Here is a 23,260-nt window from a genome sequence, read left to right on the forward strand (position 1 = left end):
ACAGGCTGGGGCTGTTTTCCCTGGGTCGTCGGAGACTGAAGGGTGACCTTATAGAGCTTTACAAAATTATGAGGGGCATGGATAGGATAAATAGGCAAAGTCTTTTCCCTGGAGTCGGGGAGTCCAGAACTAGAAGGCATAGGTTTAGGGTGAGTGGGGAAAGATATAAAAGAGACCTAAGGGGCAACTTTTTCACACAGAGGGTGGTACGTGTATAGAAGACGTGTACGTATATACGTGAGCTGCCAGAGGATGTGGTGGAGGCTGGTACAATTGCAACATTTAAGAGACATTTGGATGGATGTGAATAGGAAGGGTTTGGAGGGATATGGGCCATGTCCTGGCAGGTGGGACTAGATTGGGTTGGGATATGTGGTTGGCATGGACTGGGTTGGACCGAAGGGTCTGTTTCCATGCTGTACATCTCTATGACTCTATGACTCTAATAGTGTATGGAATGAGCTGCCAGAGGATGTGGTGGAGCCAAAAGTTTGTTTTTCTGATGTCATGATTGAATGTTAGAAATTCAAATGCCAGTCTGTCAATAGTGGAGTGGACATTGTACAGTGATAGGAACCTACTTACCATTCATTTGCATATCATGAATACTCATTAAATAAGAACTTCTTGAAATTAATATTTCCGTTTAGATTGAGTCTGTCAAGAAAGTTTCCTGTGAACTGCAAAGATAGCATGCACTAGGTGAGGTACAATCTTTGGGTCTGATGTGAGGTTTCATCTTTGTCTATCTCTGGCATTGGAGAGGGGTGGTGGAAAAGGTGGACGGTCCAGAATTGCTGGTATCTGAGAACCTGAATAGTTTATCTGAGGAATGATGTTCTGGTTATGGAGGGAATGCAATGAAGGTTTACCAGACTGATTCTTGAGATGGCAGCACTACCATTTAAAGTAACACTGGATTGAGACAGATGGTGGTTGTGGAGGGTTGCCTTTCAGACTGGAGGCCTTTGACAAGTGGTGTGCCACAAGGATCGGTACTGGGTCCACTGCTTTTCGTCATCTATATCAATAATTTTGATGTGAACATAGGAGGTATAGTTAGTAAGTTTGTAGATGGCACTAGAATTGGAGGTGTAGCGGACAGAGAAGAAGGTTACCTCAGCGTACAGGGATCTTGATCAGATATACTAGTGGTCCGAGGAGTGGCAGATAAAGTTTAATTTACATGAATGTGAGGTGCTGCATTTTGGAAAGGCAAATCAGGGCAGGACTTATACACTTAATGGTAAGGTCCTTGGGAACAAGAGACCTTGGAATGCAGGTTCATTATTCCATGAAAATAGATTTGCAGGTCAAACATATGAACATTTCTTTTACTTCTGAATGGCTATGTTGTATTGTCCTACATTGTGTTCTGATTTGCGAACAAAATGACTTACAAATGACTTATGAATGGAACCTGTTTACGAATTAGAAGTTTATACCTTTCAATTGTCTGAGCTTCTTATTTTTAAGGGCAGCGGGCAGAAAGAAATGGGTTTGGGCTAGAGTCTTACAGGATTCTTGAATGATGGGACACAAAATGTAGCAGAATTGTGCAGGAAAGTTAGCAAGGTCTGTATTGATGTTGGCTACGACTTGCTGCAACTTTTAACTAAGATCTGGACATTGCGGCGAGATTCTTGCTAGGCAGTGGTGGGTTATCTATTAAAGGGGATTTTTCTTTATTAATTAACTTATTAATTGCAGATTTTACCTCATTAATATGCAGTTTTCAATTGTATTTCAAATTGGAAATCAAAGTGGGTACCGAGCAATTTCAGCTCACGACTTGCTCTATCGACCCCCTATGTTGGACAACAAGCACCTGATGTGAACCGATATTGGATCTGCCTTTAAGAACCTACATGGTGCATCTCAGAATCACTTATAATATGTTTTTGCACTTCAACACTAAACTTTGGGTGAAACACACCTACCAGTGAATGCTGAAGCAAGGAAATTTTGCATGCAGTGACATACATCCAGCTGATGGATTGAACCAGGCTGGATATCTGGGCTGTTCACTTGCTTTCTTAGTGCTCACACCTTTTCAGTCTTAGCCAGATAGCAGCTGTATTGCCATGCTGTTTAGTATGGACACCAAGCCAGGAAACTTGTCATGGCGGTTATCAATCTTCAGTCAAGTCAAGAGAGAAAGTCTTTGGTCTGGGGTTTCCTGCACAGTAAGCCAAGGGCAGCTTCTAATTCCAATCTAGGGCTTGGACACAGTCAGCATCTTGGTGCAGTCAAAGTCAGGATCTGGATTAGAGTGGTGCTGGAAAAGCACAGCTGGTCAGGCAGCATCCAAGGAGCAGGAAAATCTACATTTCGGGCAAAAGCCCTTCATCCTGCTCCTTGGATGCTGCCTGACCTGCTGTGCTTTTCCAGCACAACTCTAATCCAGGCTTTGGTTTCCAGCATCTGCAGTCCTCATTTTTACCATTGCAGTCAGAGTCAGTCCCCTCATAAGGGGTGAGAAGCCAAATGTTAGGAAGCTCACCACCTATCTTGACTCATTTTGCTCTGTTCTCCAAGATGGAGAGAGTAGGAGAGACAGAGAGAGAGAGAGAGAGTAAGAGAGACAGAGAGAGAGAGAGAGAGAGAGTAAGAGAGACAGAGAGAGAGTTGGAGAGACAGAGAGTAAAAGAAATAAATGTTGGTGGCACAGAAAGGTGGAATGCTGTTCTAAATAAATGATGGCATGATGAGCATGAAGAGCACGCAGGGCATGAAGAATTCGTGCTGTCAGGATTGGGGCTGGTGAGAGCAAAAATGTTTCATGCAATTCTGACAGTAATAGAGAATGAGCCTTGGTGGGAGATGGGAGTTATCTTCAGGACCATTGTGTGGTTTCCAAGTATTTTATTTACATGTGTTATGGACTAGGCCAGACCACTCAAAACATTCTTAAGCAGGCAGCGCAGACTGTAACTTTGCTATTTGTTTTGGTAAATGTACAGTGAAAATTACCTGGAGTACATTAGCTAGATTGACTACCAGGTTTTAAAACAGACAAAAATTTATTCACAAGGTTATGGAATGAAACACAAAGAACAGAATAAAGAATATCCACAGAACACAGTTTATTCAAACTATATTTAATTATGCTGTTCTGAAAAATACATGCAACAATCTCAATAAACAAACCCTTTAAACATAGAGTAAAATTGAAACAGAGGCATACAGGTCGAAGTTAGAAGGGCAGAAGGAGAGAGAATTTAGCAGCCTGTTTTGTTCGCAGTTCCTGCTGCACTGACTCAAGCAAGACTTCAGCTTTTAGGACTGACCACTCCCCTTTCATTATACAGGTCACTTCTAAAACATAAAAGCTTTGGCCTAAAGTCTCATTTGTTTACATATAAACAAAAAGGCCTCTCAGTATCAACCAAATCATTTTGGAGCCCGGGCTGTTCACGACCCCTCTGAGAAAAGACAAGGACATGGTATCCTTGAGAAAAGGAACATCTTTTAGAAAAAAAGGACCAGTTTGTGATGCATGACCCATTAGATCTCACTGGGAACAAGCTGCTGCATTTGTGAATTGGAGGATATTTTACATTCAAGTTGTGACGTCTGGACAAGTCCAGGTTTGAATCCTTGGTGGCACGAGTTCTCTTCTGCTGCCTTGACTGTCCTGGTGCAGAATTACAGTGCATGCCACTGAGGGTGTCCGGGATTGTTGTGTTCTGCCGTGCATTGTGCTATGTTGCATTGGAAAGGGGAGAGGAATTGCTCGGCAGTGACAGGAGGAACTGCTATCCTCCTCAGATGATGATGATAGAAAGAAAAATGAGGTTGAAGCTAGAAACATCACTGAACTTCTCCAAGATATCAGGGCCATAGATGTGATAGAGCTGTCAGAGACAACTAATGTTCAACCAAGACAAAATATTGGTAGTTTGACTGTAAGCCTCTGGCTACTCTAAATGTGCACCCACATCTGCAGCCTCCATCTGGAGATAAATCACTATGCACATCAAGATGAAGGAGTATGATCCATCATTTGCCATGGGCTCAGCAAGCCTCTAATGTGGTGATGTGTCAACACTAAAATGGAGACATTCTCACTCTCCTGACTGGCTAGTTCACTCTTACCATCTGTACTAGATCAGCTGCCCTGCATGTCTGCAATTTTGAAAACATCCTCTTTAGAAGACATTGAACTTTGAAGCCATCCACCTCTTCTCCAGTTTTGTCCTGTTCCTAGCATTGACAATTTTCTTAACCTCCAGTACACAGTAGAGAATTACTGACAAGTTGAGAAGTGAGCAACAGCTTAGTAATGCCCAGTTTGGGTTCTGCCAGGGGCACTCAGCTCCTGATTTCACTACAACCTTGGTTTAAACATGAACAAAACAGTTGAATTTCAGAGGTGAGGTGAGAGTGACATCCCTTGACATCAAAGTTATATTTGACCGAGTGTGACATCAAGGAACCCTTGCAAAATGAATTAATGTGTATCGGGGGGAAAAAACCTCCAGTGGTTGGAGTCATGCTTGGCACATAGGAAGACAGTTGTGGTTGTTGGAGGTCAGGCATCTCAGCTCCAGAACTTCTTTGCAGGTGTTCTTCAAGATAGTGTCTTAGGCCGAACAATCTTCAGCTTCTTCGTCAAAGACCTTCCATCCATCATAATGTCAGAAGTGGGGATGTTCACCGATGATTGCACAATGTTCTGCACCATTCGCATCTCCTCCTTTACTGAAGCCATCTATGTCCAAGTATAACAAGATTTGAACAATATCCAAGCTTGGGCTGACAGATGCAAATGTGTTGCTGGTCAAAGCACAGCAGGTTAGGCAGCATCTCAGGAATAGAGAATTCGACGTTTCGAGCATAAGCCCTTAGGGCTTATGCTCGAAACGTCGAATTCTCTATTCCTGAGATGCTGCCTAACCTGCTGTGCTTTGACCAGCAACACATTTGCAGCTGTGATCTCCAGCATCTGCAGACCTCATTTTTTACTCGAAGATTGGGCTGACAGATGGCAAGTAACATCTGTGCCATACATTCACAAGCATCCACTCCCTCCACCGTCGATGCTCAGTAGCAGCAGTGTGTACTATCTACAATATGCACTGCAGAAATTCACCAAAGATCCTCAGACATCGCTTTCCAAACCTACGACCACTTCCATCTTGAAGGACAAGGGCAGCAGATATATGGGAACACCACCACTTTCAAGTTCCCTTCCAAATGACTCACCTTCCTGACTTGGAAATATATCGCTGTTCCTTTACCATTGCTGGGTCAAGATCTGGAATTCCCTTCCTAATGGCATTGTGGATCAACCCACAGTAGTTGGACTGCAGCGTTTCAAGAGGGCAACTCACCACCACCCTCTCAAGGACAACTAGGGGCAGGCAATAAATAGTGGCCAGCCAGTGAAGTCCACGTCCCACAAAAGAATAGTTAAAAAATAAAACTTAAAAGAACACCTAACTATCCTGTCCCTATGCACACCCCTCCATGTACTCATTGTCCATTCCAATTGCCTTATCAGGTATAACATGGTCTGACCTCTTTTATTGTGTAAAAAGTACTAGCTTCTGTGAAAAAAAGTTAAAAATCACTGGGTTACTAGACGAAGGAGCAGTGCTCCGAAAGCTTATACTTCCAAATAAACCTGTTGGATTATAACCTTGTGTTGTGTGATTCTTAACTTTGTCCATCCCAGTCCAACACTGGCAACTCCACGTCATGTTCAATTGTAGGCACTTCTTAAAGAAGAATGTGCAGGCATTAGAGAAGGTGTAGGAAAGATTAAAAAAAGAGTTCCAGGATTGAGAAAATTCAATCATCTGCAAAGTTTGAAGAAATTAAAACTATTCTTTTGAAGGAAAGAACCTGAGAGGGGATTTGATAAAGTTATTCAAAATCATGAATCTGGCCAGAGTAGCTAGGGAGAACTGTTGCTATAATGGAAAGATCCAAAACCAAAAGGCACAAGTTTAAGATAATTGGTTCAGGAAGCAATGCCATCAAGAAGAAGTAATATTTTCATGCTGAGATTGATTAAGTTTGCACTGCCTGCCAATGTACAGGCAGAATCCGTTGAGGTTTTCGAAATGGAACTGCAAAGGCAAATGTATCAACAATTACAGACTTTATGTCGACTCTAACTAGGTTGAACTTGCCGACCAACTTGGTAGATGGAGAGAATGAAAAGTATGTATTTAAAAATGAAATTAACATATCCTTCAAGACTTGTCACATAAATTCCATCTTGTCTTAGTTTTCAGTAATCCAGAATACACAATCTAAGGTATTAGTTTAAAGATCACCATACACAGGGTCTAAAATACCTAATGAAAGCAAATTACTGCAGATGCTGGAATCTGAAGCCAAAAGAGAAAATGCTGGAAAATCTCAGCAGGTCTGGCAGCATCTGTAAGGAGAGAAAAGAGCTGACGTTTCGAGTCTAACTGACCCTTTGTCAAAGATTTTCTCTCCTTACAGATGCTGCCAGACCTGCTGAGATTTTCCAGCATTTTCCCTTTTGGTCTAAAATACCTAACTTTAACTTTTAACATAGAACATGACAGCGCGGTACAGGCCCTTCGGCCCTCAATGTTGCGCCAACCTGTCATACCAATCTGAAGCCCATAACTTTGATAAATTCAGTTTTGTTCTGTCATGACTACTTAATGTTTACTGCTTTTATCATGTTCTGTTATGATATTTTGTAGATCATCAATATAATACTTAGAATATTAACAATAATTCTTATTTGAAACAGTGAGGAAAGTTAAACTGATCAAAGGATTGGAGGATGTCAAGGTGCATGAGAAAGAAACTTGCACTTTTGAAGTTGAGTTATCCCATGAAGATGTGGAAACGACCTGGCTGAAGGATAGTATCAGAATGAAACCAGGAGCCAACTGCAGAATTAGCACACTGGGCAAGAAGCATGCACTGACTTTATCCAATTTGAAGATTGAGGATTCAGGGCTGATTAGTTTCAAAGCTGAAGACATACGTACATCTGGAAGACTCACTGTAACAGGTAACTGCCCATCATTATTCATTATTTATATCACTGGAGTATCCTTGCAGGAGAAAGAATCTTCAGGGATTATTTATTCTAATTATAAATGTGATGTTTTCGAAACAAATGCATTTAGAATAACTTTTTAATTTTGTTCCAGCAGTTTGAGTAAAAGGTCCTCCCTCACATTTGCTTTTTCTTTGCTACCTATATTAGTGTTTTAGCAGTCGCTGTTATTAAGCTGTTCCACTCAAGTAGCTGAACTGTCCATTCTTCTCCAATGGAATATGTTAGTGCACCTGTCAAGGCTTTAAATCTGGTGTTGATAGACTCTGCCATATGAAATAAGACAGATTCTGCTGTTATTCCAGTCGCTGTCGAATCTGTTTTCACTGGAACTGTTAACTATTTTTACACTGAACCTCTTGCATTATTTCACTTCCTTTTATCTTTCTATAGCGGTCTTGAGTTTGTGGAGAGACAGTCTCCATGTTCCCAATTATTGCTGTAGTTAACAATGATATAGGAAGAAAACAGAAATAAAAGTACCGACACGTGACAGAGACAATCTGATGATTTGCTGATAGCATAGCTGGCCTGATTCTGTTGTGATTTGTTTTAGTACTTTGTTCAGTCAGCAAGTTGAAGGGGAGTTTATTTGCTCTCGCACACAAACAACTCATCTTTGCCATTGACATGAAAATCATTATCACCTTCGAGTTTGCATCCATATGCTTCTTTTTCTCAGACTGTGATTCATATTTTTTTCTGAAGTGAAATGTTAGGAATGCGCAAGACATAATGGTGTTTCATCTGAAACAAAAACAAAAATTGCTGGAGAGCCTCACCAGGTTCAGCATCTGTGGAGGGAAAGTAGAGTCAACATTGACTCGGCTTGACTCTACTCATGGAGAATGGTTGATTGTCAGCTCCAGAAGAATATTAGTGATATTAACAGTGATGTAAACTACTATATTGCTTTTTTTTGAATCTGTTACAATGGCTGCATGACAGAATTAGAGTCATAGAGATATACAGCACGGAATCAGATCCTTTGGTCCAACTCTTCCACGCCGACCAGATATCCCAATCTACTCTTGTCCCACTTACCAGCACTTGGCCCATATTCCGCTTACCCTTTCTATTCATATATCCAACCAGGTGCTTTTTTAAATGTTGCAATTGTACCAGCCTCCACCACTTCCTCTGGCAGCTCATTCCACACACGCACCACCCTCTGCGTGAAAAAGTTTCCCCTTTGGTCCCTTTTATATCTTTCCCCTCTCACCCTAAACCTTTGCCCTCTAGTTCTGGACTCCCCCCATCCCAGAGAAAATACTTTGTCTATTTATCCTCTCCTTGCCCTCTTATACCTCTATAAGGTCACCCCTCAGCCTCTGACACTCCAGAGAAAACAGCCACAGCCTGTTCAGCCTCTCCCTATAGCTAAAATCCTCCAATCCTGGCAACATCCTTGTAAATCTTTTCTGAACCCTTTCAAGTTTCACAACATCCTTCCAATAGGACTATTCACTGAATGCTATGTCTAAGAACTCCTTTTGAAGGAAGAACAACTGTAGTGGCAGGTTGAGGTTTTGTAATCTTGGAATGGCATGACCTTGAACCCCCAGGTACAGTTCTGTGATGACCATGAAATAATAGAATCTAATGACATGGTAGCTAGAAAATATCCAAATGCTAGTTTAAAATACACCCAGTAGTGCAGTTTTCTGTCTGCTAACATTGAAATTATTGAGAAATTTTTACAATTTCTCTAAGGTTCAGTATGTTAACCTTCACATTGCATCACATTGCTGTTTGTTTTCTTTTTTTTAATAGAGCCGCCGGTGACTTTGGTCAAATCTTTAGAAGATATTAAAGTTCCGGAGAAAGATAAAGTTGTTTTTGAATGTGAACTCTCAAGAGCCAATGCAGAAGTTAAATGGTTTAAGGTATGAATACCTGAAGAATTCCCGATAGCAATGTCGATGGGCTCCTTCGATTTACTGATCGTTGAGCCTAGTTTGATAATGGCAGGAATAGCTAAGTTAGATTGTCCTGCTTTTTTTTCTTGGGTAGAACATACTTTCCATATGGCAGCTCATTTTCCAAGTAGATAGCAGTCTTGTAGCTATACTAGAGCTTCTTATTTAGGAGCTTAACTAACTTTGAAGTACAGGTCTCTGGTACTATGCCATTGTATTTCAACATCAGTATTTACTGTGGAAAAAGATATGGAAAATATAGACTGTAGGGAAATAGACGGTGACATCTTGCAAAATGTCCAGATTACAGAGGAGGAAGTGCTGGATGTTTTGAAATAGGTAAAGGTGGATAAATCTCCAGGACCTGATCAGGTGCACCCGAGAGCTCCGTGGGAAGCTAGAGAAGTGATTGCTGGATCTCTTGCTGAGATATTTGTATCATCGATAGTCACAGGTGAGGTGCTGGAAGACTGGAGGTAGGCACATGTTTAAGAGGGGTGATAAGGACAAGCCAGGGAACTATAGACCAGTGAGCCTGACATCAGTGGTGGGCAAGTTGTTGGAGGGAATCCTGAGCGACAGGATGTACATGTATTTGGAAAGGCAAAGACTGATTAGGGATAGTCAACATGGAGGTGTAGTGGACAGCGAAGAGGGTTACCTTAGATTACAACAGGGTCTTGACCATATGGGCCAATGGGCTGAGAAATGGCAGATGGAGTTTAATTCAGATAAATGTGAGGTGTTGCATTTTGGGAAAGCAAATCTTAGCAGGACTTATACACTTAATGGTAAGGTCCTAGGGAGTGTTGCTGAACAAAGAGACCTTGGAGTGCAGGTTCATAGCTGCTTGAAAGTGGAGTCGCAGATAGATAGGATAGTGAAGAGGTTGTTTGGTATGCTTTTGCTTATTGAGTACAGGAGTTGGGAAGTCATGTTGCGGCTGCACAGGACATTGGTCAGGCCACTATTGGAATATTGCGTGCACTTCTGGTCTCCTTCCTATTGGAAAGATGTTGTGAAACTTGAAAGGGTTCAGAAAAGATTTACAAGGATTTCAGCTATACAGAGAGGCTGAACAGGCTGGGGCTGTTTTCCTTGGAGCGTCGGAGGCTGAGGGGTGATCTTATAGAGGTTTACAAAATTATGAGGGGCATGGATAGGGTAAATAGGCAAAGTCTTTACCTTGGGGTTGAGGAATCCAGAACTAGAGGGCATAGGTTTAGGGTGAGAGGGGAAAGATATAATAGAGACCTAAGGCGCAACTTTTCACACAGAGGGTGGTACGGGTATGGAATGAGCTGCCATGAGGAAGTGATGAAGGCTGGTATAATTGCATTTAAGAGGCATTTGGATGGGTATATGAATAGGAAGAGTTTGGAGGACATAGCCAGGTGGTGGCAAGTGGGATTAGATTAGGTTGGGATATCTGGTTGGCATGAACGGGTTGGACCGAAGGGTCTGTTTTCAAGCTGTACATCTCTATGACTCTGTGACTCTTTGGCAGCATTCAGTGCTTTCAGCTCTTTGAAGATGTTGCATCAAATGAATCGATTTGGCTGAAGTTAACACTTTTTACTGAACTTCGACTTGTTGGCAGCTTGTGGTGTTATCACACTTTGTACCCCATAATTTTTACTGCATTTCTACTCTGCAGAGGCCTTATAATTTTAATCTTCTCATGTACTGACTAATATTTTATATGTTTATCAATCATTTTTTGTTTTATTTTTCACATTTGTATTTCCACATTTTCCTTTCTATTTTCTTCTCTAAAAAGATTAAACCCTGCAGAGTCAAAAATTCTTTGAATTTGTCTTGTCGTTGACAATTAGTTCTTGGTCTTTCTCCTTACCTCACTAGGAATTTTGAATAGTTTCCATAAAATATAATTGTATATCTGTGTCATTTGTACCTCTTCATTATACTATGTTCTGCAGGATGATGTACAGATTAAGCCAGGGAAAGGATATAGCATGACGTCTAAAGGACGGCAAAGGAGCCTTATCATTCACCATTGTGGAAATGAACACCAAGGGCAATATACATGTGATGCAGTGGATTGCAAGTCAACAGCCATCCTTACAGTACATGGTACGTGATCAATTATTATTACACCATGATTTTTGTTTTTGTTAAGTTTCCTACAAACAACAGTGACCATGCTTCAGGATGGATGTCATTGGGTGCAAAGTGCTTTGGATAGTCTGCTGGTCATTAAAAATGCAACATAAATGTGGGTTGTATATTTTTGTCCATTTGATTCCTGTTAAAATGCAAGATAATTACAGCTAAACATTTGTTAAATCGCTTTGCAAAACAGTATTTCTCTCTCCAAGCTCATTCATGTAGTGGGAAGTACAATGAAATATGCAGTCAACTTAGTTTTTGACCTGAATGCTGATCTGGGGAGGCACAGTAGCACAGTGGTTGGCATTGGTGCCTTACACATGCCAGGGACCCAGGTTTGATTCTAGCCTGCCTCTGTGGAATTTGCACGTTCTTCCCGTGTCTGCGTTGGTTGATTTGGTTTCCTCCTGCAGTCCAAGATCTACAGGGTAGGTGGATTGGCCATGCTAACTTGTCCCATAGTGTCCAGGGATGTGCAGGCCACGGGTATCAGTCAATGTAAATGAGATTTTATGGGGATTGGGGTATCTGGGTGGGATGTTCTTCGGAGAGCTAGTGCAAACTCAATGGGCTGAATGGCCTCTATTGTCGCTGTCAGTATTCTATGATTCGAAAATGGACCTTGCATGAAGATAAAACCAAAGGGAGTGAGACATAAGACCAAACCAAAGAAATTAATGAGTCTACTACTAATAAAAGCCCCAAAGGACCACAAGACTGCTTCTTCATTAGAGATAGAGGACTGATGGTGATTTGACCTGAGGGTCACTGCACCTCAGATGAGGGCGACGTTGAGAAGATGGGACCTTCATGGTGATTTCAGCCAGTTTGGGAATGGAACTCACGCTGTTGGCATTACTCTGCATCCCAAATCACAGTTGCTCAGCCAAATGCTTTAACTGAACCCTATTACTAATACACCCCACATGAAATGGCCGATGAAGGTCTTGTATTTGAAATAGACACATGGGCTGAATTTCACATTGGCAAGTCTTGACAACAATGGTGCCACAGGATGGGCATTGGCATAGAGAGGAGGGAGAAGGGGAAAAAATGAAAGAACTGTGGGAGCGAACAACCAGAATGGTATATTGACATTGGCAATTAAGTTGTTGGAAGAAGGTGTAAGGTTTCTGGTTTGCGATCAGTAATTTGCTGATTTTTAAGTGGTTCAAATTTCCCCCAAATCCCTGGTTCTGACACTGGTCTTGTTTAGGGAAATGAAGAAGTTAATAGACAGGTGTTTCAGGGCAAAAGAATCTCTGTGTTTATTTAACTACAAAAGCTAAGTATAATACAAGGAATCAAAAAAGGCTAATGCAATAAAACAGTGAGATTGACACAATTATACAGAGGAAAGTAATTAAATACGCCATCAAATTAAACAGAGGTTGAAACACTATTCAAAGCTAAATAGCAGTTTTAATCACCGATATTTTCTTCAGGCTTTCTACCCTTGGGGTCCCTGCACTGTCATCAGCCGCCTTTACCTCCCTGCTAGCTAGTTGGAAACTTTGGGTTCTTGAAAGTTTCAGCTCACCCCTAGGGAAAACAAGTTTTAAAGTGCGACCAGTTGTTGAGGTTCTTGCCCTCGGGTTCTCTTGGCTTGGAACAGGTCTGTGTCTGCAAGCTCTTGTCCGGATAATGCTTGCTTGGCTTCCTACCCTCTTGGGTGTCCTTTGATGCGATGATGGTCTTGGTTTGTCTTCCTGATTTAGCTTCTCGGTTTATTCTTTGTGATCTTGGTGAGAGACTGTCAGGAAACTGTTTCTGCAGGAGCTTGATGTTGGAAAAGGCTCTCTGTCTCCCACATCAGGGCTAGCAGTTTCACAGACAGTGTGCCCCGTAATCTCCTCTCAAATCTGTGTTTGATTACTAAACTGTTGTTCCTCCCCTCGGGGCTGAATGAGCCTCCTGATTACTGGATGAAGTGTAAATGGTTCTTTGATTAAAGTGAATGGGTTTCTGATAGTTTTGAACATCCAGTATTCCTCTTGGATGGATATAGGTTCAAGTAGTGTAAAGGCCTTTCACATTCATCGACAAACAGGTTGAGTGTAGTACAATCGTGTGGAATGTTCAGTATTTCTGTGTCCAAGCAAACGGATTAAAAGTTGAGTGGTTTTGTATTTCTGTAGGCTCCAGAATGTATCGGTTGTTTGCTCTGCAGGCTGGTGTTCATTGTATGTAGCTGAGGCGTTTGTGGGGATCTTCCTTTAGCTTTACAAGCTAAACCTCAGTTCCAGACAGCTGCCCCTTAGCTTGCATATTGCCTAGTCTGTCTCCCCCAGAAAGCTAAACTGAATCTTAATTCAAATGGGAATTCCACAAACTTATCTCCCAAGTTCAGAGGGTTTCAATCCAGAGTATCTGATGGGGATTTTTGCCCCACCTTACAAGGGGGTTTGTAGCAGGCTTAGATTTGCAGTGAACTGAAATCAGACTGTACATATGCTTTCACTAAAGATAATCAGATTGAGAGAACTCTTGGATTATGGTGCATTGCAAGATTTTCCTGGTACATGGTGTTCTCATCTGTGTGCATATACAAGTTTGATGAGTGGTGAGTTATAGAGTCATATAGTCATAGAGTCCTACAGCATGGAGACAGGCCCTTTGGCCTAAACCGGTCCATGCCGACTAAAATGTCCATCCATGCTAACCCCATTTCCCCGCACTTGACCCAGCAGATATAGAGAATTGTGTGTAGATATTTTTCTAAAGTGTCTGCAGCTAGCATTTAACCTTTTTAGCGGGCTAAGAATTTAAATAAGGTGAAGAAATGAAAGAATTATCTCTCAGCCTGAGATAGGGTAGACGAGCTCTAATGGAGAGGAGCTGATTAGTTAATTCTGTAAACTGGTTTAGTCTTAGTTCTTTCACTGTAGCTGGAAAGAGTATTAATATAGAGGTCTTTGTGCAACTTGAAAGAGGAGAGCAGATTTCAAACAATGTGATTTTGGTGAATTATGTGAAGTGGGGAGGAAGTGTCCTTTTATTATTCCCCCCCATTTTCAGTTACTTCCTTCACTATGGAGTACTTGGCTGCTATGTTATTGCAGGTGAATGAGGTCTTGGTGAATGACTGATAAGCTTTTGTATTTATAATAAATAGTCAGTTGGACTGCAATAGTTCAAGAAGACAGCTCACCACACTTTATCAAGGGCAACTAGGGACAGGCAACAAATGCTGGCCAGCCAGTGACACACACGTTACGTGAATGAAGAAAATAAAGTTAAATTATGGCGGGACAGCTCAGCTAGTGGAATGTACAGCCCATGGAATGAACAAAATCGTGCATGCACCGTGTGTCCCATATGAAAACATCTGTTGGAAGTGCATTGTTTGCACAAGCTTGAACTCTGGGTTTCAAAACTTGAGCGTGGCATCTGCAAGACTGTGTAGATAGATACGGAATGAGTGATTTCCAAACTGTTCAAGAGAACCAGAGAGGTAGTATAGGGGGAGTTCCCTATGAGATGTCACCCGCAAGTTTGTTTACTGCTTTGGATATTAGTGATGGTGATAGTTCCTTAGAAAACTGCACTAACAGCTATATCTTGGCACCATGGGTGGCTTGGCTGTACAGGACTGGAGGATGAAGAGTGGAAGAACGTGACTGAAATAACTCCGCAGAGGCCTGTCACCAAGCACCTTTTTATTTACATATGAGGAGTCCTTGAATCTACTATTGCCTCTTCAGAGTCAGCACTTAGTGTTGCAGAATCTCTGACACTCCTCTTGTTATCTGTCAGCCAGGTCTCTCTGCTTGGACCACATTTACAGCCCTAGGAGCAGTATCCGAGGGAAAGGAGAGTTGACATTTTGAGCTGATGAGCTTATGCTCGAAATGTCAACTTTCCTGTTCCTTGGATGCTGCCTGACTGGCTGTGCTTTTCCAGCGCCACACTGTTTGAAGATGTTATTCCTTGTCTTTATATTGTCAAATCCCATTTGACTTTAGCAAATACACAAGTTCCCTGTTGGTAAATGATAGGTTGTTATCTGTGACCCAGAATTCTGGGATTCTTTGTATTGAAAAAGGCGTGCACAGCTTTTCTATCATTTGACCTCGTGTTTGACAAATAGATTCTATGTACGTCCAACCATTGTGAGTGCGCATCTACATTGACTAGGAACATTGAGCTCATTAAAGAACCTGCATAGTCGACATGCAACCAAGTCCAAGGTTTACCTCGCCATTCCCATGGATGTGGGAGAGCTGCTGGCGGTAAATGTTTGTCTTTGCTGACACTTTGCCACATTGGTGGGATAGTGCCCTATGTTTGTATCCAGGCTCGGCCACCAGATGTAAATTTATGCCAATATCTTCATTTTGCAGACCCGTAGGTGGCCCTGGTGGAATTCAGCCAGTATTGGACAGAGACCTTTGCTTGGGTCAATTACTCTTGCTCCTCAGATCAATGTGCTATCCTGTACTGTGAGATGGTGCCTCCGGGTCGAAAATTCGAGTTATGATGGCCCATTAGCCTTCTCTATACCAGCAGCTGTTTCAGTTTTGAAAGGACTGGCTCTTTCTGCATCCAAGATCTGATATTGTCAGCTGAGACTGGGAGTGTGTCCAGAAAATGTAATATCCATTTCAGACCCTTCCTTTGGGGGTACCACCGGCAGTGTATCTACTAATGTCTCAATCCATCTGCATTCTCTACTCGGTCTCTCGAACGGTGTTCTAACTTGTAATTATAAGCACAATATTTGAGCCCAATGCTGAATGGTGCTTTGGATGGTACTTTAACCAGACCAAGGAGGGGCTTGTGGTTGATTAATATCACAAATTTTTGACGATGAAGGCATGGCTTCAAATATGACCACCAATCCTTCTCTATCTGGATGTGTTAAGAATGAACCCACCGAAAGTGATTAGTGCAGATAAAGTCCCTAGCTGCGCACTCGGAAGCTGTGTGTATCAGCTGGCAGGAGTATTTGCTGACATCTATAACTTCTACTTGTTATGGTCTGAAATCCCCACCTGCTTCAAGGAGAATGCCATTATTCCAGTACCAAAGAAAATTTCTGCAGTGTGTCTCAATGACTACTGCCTGGTGAATCTGACCTCCATAATTATAAAGTTTTTTGAGAGGTTAGTCATGGCTCATGAGCAATTCTAGCCTCCCAGTTTGCTTTGATCTCTCGCAATTTGCCTACCGTTGCAACAGGTCTATTGCAAATACCATCTCCCTGGCCCTAGACACATCCCTGGAACACCCAGACAACAAGAATCAGGCTCCTATTTATTGATTGCAGCTTTGCCTTCAACGCTATAATTCTAACCAAACTAATCTCCAACCTCTGAAATTTAGGTCTCTGCTCCACCCTCTGCAACTGGATCCTCGGCTTCCTGCCCCATACATTTCAATCAGTGAGAATAGGCAACAATACCGGTGCCCCCTGAGGCTGCATACTCAGCCCCTTAGTATACTCTCAGTACACGTATGACTGTTTGGCCAAATTTAATCTGAACTGTATCTAAAAGGCTGCTGACAACACCAGTGCTGCAGGCCGGATCGCAAATAATGACGAGACAGAATACAGGAAAGAGATAGTGTTTGATGGTGTGGTGGACAGATGACAATTTCTTCCTCAACGTCAGCAAAACAAAAGAGCTAACTACTGATTTAAGTAAGCAAGATGGAAGGCATGCCCCTATCTACATTAGCGGGACTGAGATGGAGATAGACTGAGATGGAGATGATCGAGAGCATCAAGTTCATAGGCATGATGATCACCAAAAATCTGTCTTGGTCCAACCATATTGATGTGATAGTGAAGAAAGCACAACAATGCCTCTACTTCCTAAGGAGGCTGACAAGATTTAACGTGTTTAAAGACTCAAACCAATTTTTATAAATGCACTATAGAAGGCATTCTGGGTGAATCTTTGCTTGGTATGGCAATTGGAGAAAGTGAGGACTGCAGATGCTGGAGTTCAGAGCTGAAAATGTGTTGGTGGAAAAGCGCAGCTGGTCAGGCAGCATCCAAGGAGCAGGAGAATCAACTTTACAGGCATGAGCCCTTCTTCATTCCTGAAGAAGGGCTCATACCCGAAACGTTGATCCTCCTGCTCCTTGGATGCTGCCTGACCTGCTGCGCTTTTCCAGCATCACATCTTCAGCTTTGGTATGGCAATTGGTCTGCCCAGGACTGTAAGGATCTACAGAGTGTTGTGAACACAGCCCAGTCCATCATGCAAACCAATCTTCCATCCATTGACTCCATCCATACGTCTCGCTGCCTTGGGAAGGCAGCCAACATAATGAAAATTCATAGCCTAGATTCATTACAACCTTCTGGACTCAATATTGAGTACAATACCTTCAGATTGTGAACTCATTTTTCCCTTTCCTCTCTGCTGTTCCTTCCCCCTACTCCAGTGGGACCATCTGTTCTTTCCAGTTTTACAGTTAGACACATTATTATTTTGTCATTCTTGCATTTTGATCAATTAATCTGCACTATCAACACCCTTTCTACCCTAGCACCCCACCCACACTATTGTATAAATGCTGCCCCCTCCATGCTTCACATCAGCTCTGATGAAGAGTCATCTAGACTCAAAACAGTATCTTGCTGTCTCTCCATACATGCTATCTGTTCTGCTGTGATTTCCAGCATTTTTTGTTTTGAATTAATCAAATAACATATTCTCTAGTTATTAGACTTCTGAATGGACCTCTCATATTATTAATTTAATGTTGATATCACTCTTTGTGCACCTTCGCTGCAGTAGTAAAATTGCATTCCTTGCTCTATTCTGTTACCTTTATACGCTTAGTATGGTATGATCAGCCTATATTGCACACAAAACAAAACTTTACACATTACTTAGGTACACTTGACAATAACAAATCAAATTGAATCAAATAATTACACTCTGCATTAGCATAGGTCTTTCCTGGCTAACTTGTAATCCTCAAGTGCCCTATCTGATCCTGCACATTTCATTCTAACATAAGCCTTAGAAGGGGTATGTAGGTTAGGTGCATTAGTCAGAGGTAAATGTAGAGTAATAGAGTGGGGAATGGATCTGGGTTGGTTTCTCTTTGAAGGGTCAGTGTGGACTTGTTGGGCCAAATGGCCTGTTTCCACACTCTAGGTATTGTATGATTCTAAATTATCACATTCTTTTCACATACTGGGCCCAGTCTTCAATGGAAGGCTCGAACGATTTGAGCCTCCCTCATAAAAGAAGAAAGGCTTCCCACAACTCAGATGACTGTTGCAAGCGAATTGTTTTCAGGCACTTATTGTTTTCTCTTGTCACCACTGAAATAACTCAAAGGAGGCAATTATCCCGTCACAAAGTCACCTTTATTTGTAGAGATGTACAGCACGGAAACAGACCCTTCAGTCCAACTCGTCATGCCAACCAGATAACCTAATCTAGTCCCATTTGCCAGCATGTGGCCCATATCCCTTTAAGTACTTCCTATTCACATGCCCATTCAGATGCCTTCTAAATGTTGTAATTGTACCAGCCTCCACCACTTCCTTTGGCAGCTCATTCCTTACACACACCACCCTCCCGTAAGAAAGTTACCCCATAGGTCCCTTTTATATCTTTCCCCTCTCACCCTAAACCTATGCCCTCTAGTTCTGGACTCCCCCACCCCAGTGAAAATACCTTGTCTATTTATTCTATTCACACCCCTCATGATTTTATAAACCTCAATAAGGTCACCCCTCAGCCTCCGACCCTCCAGGAAAAATAACCCCAGCCTATCCAGCCTCTTCCTATAGCTCAAATCCTCCAACCCTGGCAATATCCTTGTAAATCTTTTCTGAACCCTTTCAAGTTTCACAGCATCCTTTTGATAGGAAGGAGACCAAAATTACACGCAATATTCCAAAAGTGGCCTAACCAATTGTTGCAGCATGGCCTCCCAACTCTTGTACTCAATACTCTGACCAATAAAGGAAAGCATACCAAACGCCTTCTTCACTATACTATCTACCTGTGACTGTATTTTCAAGAAACTATAAACCTGCACTCCAAGGTCTCTTTGTTCAGCAACATTCCCTAAGACCTTACCATTAAGTGTATAAGTTCTGCTAAGATTTGCTTTTCCAAAATTCAGCACCTCACATTTATCTAAATTAAACTGTACCTATGTTTTGATCAGAGTGGTGCTGGAAAAGCACAACAGGTCAGTCAGCATCCGAGGAGCAGGAAAATCGACGTTTCGGGCAAAAGCCTTTCATCAGGAATATGAAGGGCTTTTGCCCGAAACGTCGATTTTCCTGCTGCTCGGATGCTGCCTGACCTGCTGTGCTTTTCCAGCACCACTCTGATCTAAACTCCAATTTCCAGCATCTGCAGTCTTCACTTTTGCTTAAACTCCATCTAGCATCCAAGGAGCTGGAGAATCAACGTTTCGGGCATGAGCTCTTCTTCAGGAATGAGGAAAGTGTGCCAAATAGGCTAAGATAAAAGGTAGGGAGGAGGGACTTGGGGGAGGGGCGTTGGAAATGCGATAGGTGGAAGGAGGTTAAGGTGAGGGTGATAGGCCGGAGTGGGGTGGGAGTGGAGAGGTCAGGAAGAAGATTGCAGGTTAGGAAGGTGGTGCTGAGTTCGAGGGTTGGGGCTGAGACAAGGTGGGGGGAGGGGAAATGAGGAAACTGGAGAAATCTGAGTTCATCTCTTGTGGTTGGAGGGTTCCTAGGCGGAAGATGAGGCGCTCTTCTTCCAGCCGTCGTGTTGCTATGGTCTGGCGATGGAGGAGTCCAAGGACCTGCATGTCCTTGATAGAGTAGGAGGGGGAGTTGAAGTGTTGAGCCTCGGTTGGTTAGGTTGGTTGGTCCAGGTGTCCCAGAGGTGTTCTCTGATAGAGGCAGCTATGCCTGCTTCTTCGTAGGATATGTGGAACAGTCTATCTTCCGCAGATACACTGGCACCACCCCCCACCTTTTCCTCCGCTACATCGATGGCTGTATCAGCGCTGCCTCGTGCTCCCATGAGGTGGGTGAACAGTTCATCCACTTTACCAACACCTTCCACCTCGACCTCAAATTTACCTGGACCGTCTCAGACTCTTCCCTCCCCTTCCTAGACCTCTCCATTTCTATCTCAGGCGACCGAATCAACACGGACATTTACTATAAACCGACTGACTCTCACAGCTACCTAGACTACACCTCCTCCCACCCCGCCCCCTGTAAACACGCCATCCCATATTCCCAATTCCTTTGTCTCCGCCGCATCTGCTCCCAGGAGGACCAGTACCAATACCAAACAACCCAGATGGCCTCCTTCTTCAAAGATCGCAATTTCCCCCCAGACATGATCAATGATGCTCCCCACCGCATCTCCTCCACTTCCCGCTCCTCCGCCCTTGAGCCCCTCCCCGCCGCCCTTGAGCCCCGCCCCTCCAATCGCCACCAGGACAGAACCCCATTGGTCCTCACCTACCACCCCACCAACCTCCTTATACATCGTATCATCCGTCGTCATTTCCACCACCTCCAAATGGACCCCACCACCAGGGATATATTTCCCTCCCCTCCCCTATCAGCGTTCCGAAAAGACCACTCCCTCTGTGACTCCCTCGTTAGGTCCACACCCCCCACTAACCCAACCTTCACTCCCGACACCTTACCCGCAACCGCAAGAAATGCAAAACTTGCGCCCACACCTCCCCCTTTACTTCCCTCCAAGGCCCCAAGGGATCCTTCCATATCTGCCACAAATTCACCTGCACCTCCATAACACATCATTTACTGTATCCACTGCACCCTCTATATTGGGGAGACAGGCCACCTACTTGCGGAACATTTCAGAGAACACCTCTTGACACCCGGACCAGCCAACCCAACCACCCCGTGGCTCAACACTACAACTCCCCCTCCCACTCCATCAAGGATATGCAGGTCCTTGGACTCCTCCATCGCCAGACCATAGCATCATGACGGCTGGAGGAAGAACACCTCATCTTCCGCCTAGGAACTCTCCAACCACAAGGGATGAACTCAGATTTCTCCAGTTTCCTCATTTCCCTTCCCCCCACCTTGTCTCAGTCCCAATCCTCAAACTCAGCACCACCTTCCTAACCTGCAACCTTCTTCCTGACATCTCAGCCCCTACCCCCACTCCGGCCTATCACCCTCACCTTAACCTCCGTCCACCTATCGCATTTCCAACGCCCCTTCCCCAAGTCCCTCCTCCCTACCTTTTATCTTAGCCTGTTTGGCACACTTTCCTCATTCCTGAAGAAGGGCTCATGCCCGAAATGTCGATTCTCCTGCTCCTTGGATGCTGTCTGACCTGCTGCGCTTTTCCAGCAACACATTTTCAGCTCACTTTCTCCTTAAACTCCACCTACCCCTACTCATAACATCGGCCCAGTACTCTGAGGTAACCTTCTTTGCTGTCCACTACTCCTCCAACTTTGGTGTCATGTGCATACTTACAACTACACCTCCTTTGTTCACATTCAAATTGTTATAAAATGATGAAAAGTAATGGACCCAGCACCGATCCTTGTGGCACACTACTGGTCACGGGCCTCCAGTCTCAAAACAAACCCTCCACCACCAACCTCTGTTTTCTACCTTTGAGCCAGTTCTGTATCCAAATGGCTAATTCTGCCTGCTCCATGAGATTTAACCTTGCTAATCAGTCTCCCATGAGGAACCTTGTCAAATACTTTAATGAAGTCCAGATAGATCACATCCACCACCCTGCCCTCATCAATCCTCTTTTTTACTTCATCAAAAAACCCAATCAAGTTTGTGAGACATGATTTCCCAAAGCCATGCTGACTATCCCTAATCAGTCCTTTCATTTCCAAATACATGTAAATCCTGTCCCTCAGGATTCCCTCCAACAACTTGTCAACCACTTATGTCAGACTCACTGGTTTATAGTTCCCTGGCTTTTCTTTACCACCTTTCTTAAATAGTGGCACCACATTAGCTAAACTCCAATCTTCTGGCTCCTTATCTGTGGCTTTCAATGATACAAATATTTCATCAAGAGGCCCAGTAATTACATCCCTAGGTTTACACTGAGTTCTAGGGTATACCTGATCAGGAACTATGGATTTATCCACTTTTATGTGTTTCAAGACATTCAGCACCTCCTCCTCTGGATTATGGAAATTTTTCAAGATGTCACCATCAATTTCTCCACATTCTATATCTTCCATGTCCTTCTCCACAGTAAACATAGATGCAAAATACTCTTTTAGTATCTCCCCCATGTCCTGCGCCTCCACACATGGGCTGCCTTGGTCATCTTTGAGGGTCTCCGTTTTCTCCCTTGTTACCCTTTTGACCTCAATATATTGATAAAAACCCTTTGGATTCTCCTTAATTCTATTTGTCATTTTTATAAATGACCTGGAGGAGGGGCTTGAAGGCTGGGTGAGCAAGTTTGCGGATGATATGAAAGTCAGTGGAGTTGTGGACAGCGAAGAAGGATGTGGCAGGTTACAGCGGGATATAGATAAGCTGCAGAGCTGGGCAGAAAGGTGGCAAATGGAGTTCAATGTAGCTAAGTGTGAAGTCATTCACTTTGGTAGGAGTAACAAGAAGATGGATTACTGGGCTAATGGTAGGCTACTTGGTAGTGTGGATGAGCAGAGGGATTTGGTGTCCATGTACACGGATCTCTGAAAGTTGCCACCCAGGTAATAGTGCTGTGAAGAAGGCATATGGTGTACTGGGCTTTATTGGTAGAGGAATTGAGTTCCGGAGTCCTGAGGTCATGTTGCAGTTGTATAAGACTCTGGTGCGGCCTCATCTGGAGTATTCTGTGCAGTTTTGGTCGCCATACTATAGGAAGGATGTGGAGGCACTGGAACGAGTGCAGAGGAGGTTTACCAGGATGTTGCCTGGCATGGTAGGAAGATCGTATGAGGAAAGGCTGAGGCACTTGGGGCTGTTCTCATTGGAGAAAAGAAGGTTTAGGGGAGATTTGATAGAGGTGTACAAGATGATTAGGGGTTTAGATAGGGTTGACCATAGAACCTTTCTCCGCCTATGGAGTCAGCTGTTACTAGGGGACACAGCTTTAAATTAAGGGGAGGTTGGTATAGGACAGATGTTAGGGGTAGATTCTTTACTCAGCGGGTTGTGAGTTCATGGAATGCCCTGCCAGTAGCAGTGGTGGACTCTCCCTCTTTATGGTCTTTT

General features: G+C 43.3%; 1 protein-coding gene across 1 annotated transcript in view; it reads left to right on the top strand.

Annotated features, from left to right (window-relative positions):
• Positions 1-23,260, top strand: part of obscnb (obscurin, cytoskeletal calmodulin and titin-interacting RhoGEF b) — an 821,414-nt gene that overhangs the window by 193,064 nt on the left and 605,090 nt on the right. Inside the window, exons 20-22 of the mRNA XM_060825732.1 lie at positions 6,743-7,009; positions 8,831-8,943; positions 10,917-11,070. Coding sequence (XP_060681715.1) covers positions 6,743-7,009; positions 8,831-8,943; positions 10,917-11,070 — 534 coding nt within the window. The remainder of the gene's footprint in view (positions 1-6,742; positions 7,010-8,830; positions 8,944-10,916; positions 11,071-23,260) is intronic.

Source organism: Hemiscyllium ocellatum, chromosome 5 (genome assembly GCF_020745735.1).
Source record: "Hemiscyllium ocellatum isolate sHemOce1 chromosome 5, sHemOce1.pat.X.cur, whole genome shotgun sequence".
Taxonomy (NCBI): Eukaryota; Metazoa; Chordata; class Chondrichthyes; order Orectolobiformes; family Hemiscylliidae; genus Hemiscyllium; species Hemiscyllium ocellatum.